The sequence below is a fragment of the Condylura cristata genome, unplaced genomic scaffold (genome assembly GCF_000260355.1).
Source record: "Condylura cristata isolate star-nosed mole 26May11 unplaced genomic scaffold, ConCri1.0 scaffold00010, whole genome shotgun sequence".
In the NCBI taxonomy this organism is placed as follows: domain Eukaryota; kingdom Metazoa; phylum Chordata; class Mammalia; order Eulipotyphla; family Talpidae; genus Condylura; species Condylura cristata.
In genome coordinates this window covers 3,617,649-3,619,624 of record NW_004567111.1, presented here as the reverse complement: position 1 = coordinate 3,619,624, position 1,976 = coordinate 3,617,649, and the positions used below count along the sequence as shown (strand labels likewise).

Genomic DNA, 1,976 nt, shown 5'->3' with positions numbered 1-1,976 from the left:
CCCTCCCTCCCTCCTCCTCCTCGCGCTCAGGCTCCCGGGGACCCGCAGGCGGCAGCCCCCTCGGGGCGCGCCGCCCCAGCTCCGCTCTCCCGCGAGACTGGGGAGACCGAGACCGCAGCCACTTGCTGCCCAGCCGCTGGGGTTCCGATGCCAGCGCGGCCCCCGGCGGAGCTCTGGGTGTCAGGCTGGCCGCGGGGAGCCATAATCTACTACCCCGCCAGCGTCGGTAGCCTCCGGCGCCCCGGCCGCCACTGCAGGACCGCGGGGCCCCCGCCCCCGCCCCCCGACACTGGCCAGGACACCATCGCTCGCGCTCGGGCCCTCCCAGCCTGACCGAGCTGGGGGACACCACACACCCCCGCTGTCGGCGCGCGCGGCTCCTGGCCCCGCAGCGCCCCACCTCCTCGCCGGCGCTCTGCCGCCGCCACCACGCAGCCCTCCGGCCTGGCCCCCCGGGTGGTTAGCGGACAGCTCCACGGCCGCCCCCAAACGCCTGAGAGGGAGATGCGGGGAAGTTGAGCCCCGGGACCCGACTCCCGGAACCACCTGCATTTGCATTTCTTATGTAATGTACTGCAAGTTTTCCAGTTGGAGCCTTCGGAATGGGGGCGCCTGGTCTCCGAGAGGCTGAAGCAAGGACCCACCGCCCGGCGCATCCCACCCGCAGCACCCAGGCGCTGGGCTTTGATTCTGCTTTTCGAGGGGGCATTTAAATGCCATGGACTCGAGGGGCAGAGCTGGTCTTCCCAGTCTGGGGTTCCCTGCAGGCATAACCCCCGCTCCCGCGTCCCCGGAGGCTGGAGGGGTGGGGAAGCAGGCGGGGGAATGAGTTAATACTCCGGCGCCGCGAGCTAGACGCGAGAGGGAGGCGGGGGCTGACGGAGGAGCGGGGCGGCGAGGAGGGGGGCCGCTTTTACTTCGGCAAAGGTGATCCGGGTGGCGAATGTTGTGCAAGCTAATCAGAAAGTCTCGAGTGGGCTCTCGGCACCGAGCTGCGTCCGCGAACCTGCAGCAGAAGTAAGGGGAGCTCGCGATCCCTTTTCCTGGCCAACTACGGAAGCTTCAGCTGCCTGGGGCAAAACCTTTAGCCATAGCCCATCGATAATCCCCCAACACAAGAAATCAAATACATTTAAAAAAAAAAGTTTCCTCCTCCCTCCTAGTAATGGATTGTGTCGCGGCCAAGGGAGGCTGATGAGGGTTTGGGGCGCACAGGCGCCGATCCAGCTGTTCCTTGTTTATCCATGCAACACCTCTCGCTCTATATGCAACACCGTCCTGGCTCCTTTCCTGTTTCCCCTGCCTTCCTGCATAGCAGAACTGCAGATCTATCTCAGTGAGCAACAGACAGGTTATTATGAGGAAAGGCATAACATGATGCATGTTTTGCTTACCAGTTGGGTTCTTGTTTTTCTTAAGACTCTTGCCACAAAGACACTGCAGCATATGCGTTCCTTTGCTGAAAATGTTCCAAAGAAACCACATTGATTTAGGCGAAAAGCAATCCAGCAGCTTAGACACCCTGAGAAAGAAGAGATCCTCGTGGTTGCATAATAATAATTTGAAATCAGTTCTTCTGAAGAGGGGCACCGTTTTTACCATAGGAAAAACGATAATATTCCGAATCTTCTCCCAGTTTTTTCCCCTCACGTGGTATATTTCTTTGAGACTTCTCAGTGATTGTTTTTTTTCGGCCAGGGTGAATGGTTTGTCCCCCGCGTTCACCACTGGATGCTTACAAAAGGGTTGGGGGAAAAATCCTTTTTCAGCATGAAGACAAACAAAAAAGCCAAGAAATCCCAACTGAGACCAGAACTAATCAGGGAGAGCGGTAATGCACAAAAGATCCCCAAAGAGAAAACCATAGCCTTTTACTTGATCGCTATGAGGATGGGTGGGTCTGCCCAAGGCAAAGCAGGATTCATCTCACTGAGAGAAGACTGCCATTGTGTAGCCCCTAGAAGAGAAAGAAAATT

At 58.2% G+C, this 1,976-nt stretch overlaps 1 protein-coding gene across 3 annotated transcripts in view; it reads right to left on the bottom strand.

Annotated features, from left to right (window-relative positions):
• FGF14 (fibroblast growth factor 14) overlaps positions 1-1,976 on the bottom strand; it is a 468,310-nt gene that overhangs the window by 465,910 nt on the left and 424 nt on the right. For all 3 annotated transcript variants that reach the window (XM_004680048.2, XM_012723296.1, XM_012723297.1), the window contains exon 2: positions 1,395-1,957. In XM_004680048.2, the coding sequence (XP_004680105.2) occupies positions 1,395-1,602 (208 nt within the window). In that variant the 5' untranslated portion in view covers positions 1,603-1,957. The remainder of the gene's footprint in view (positions 1-1,394; positions 1,958-1,976) is intronic.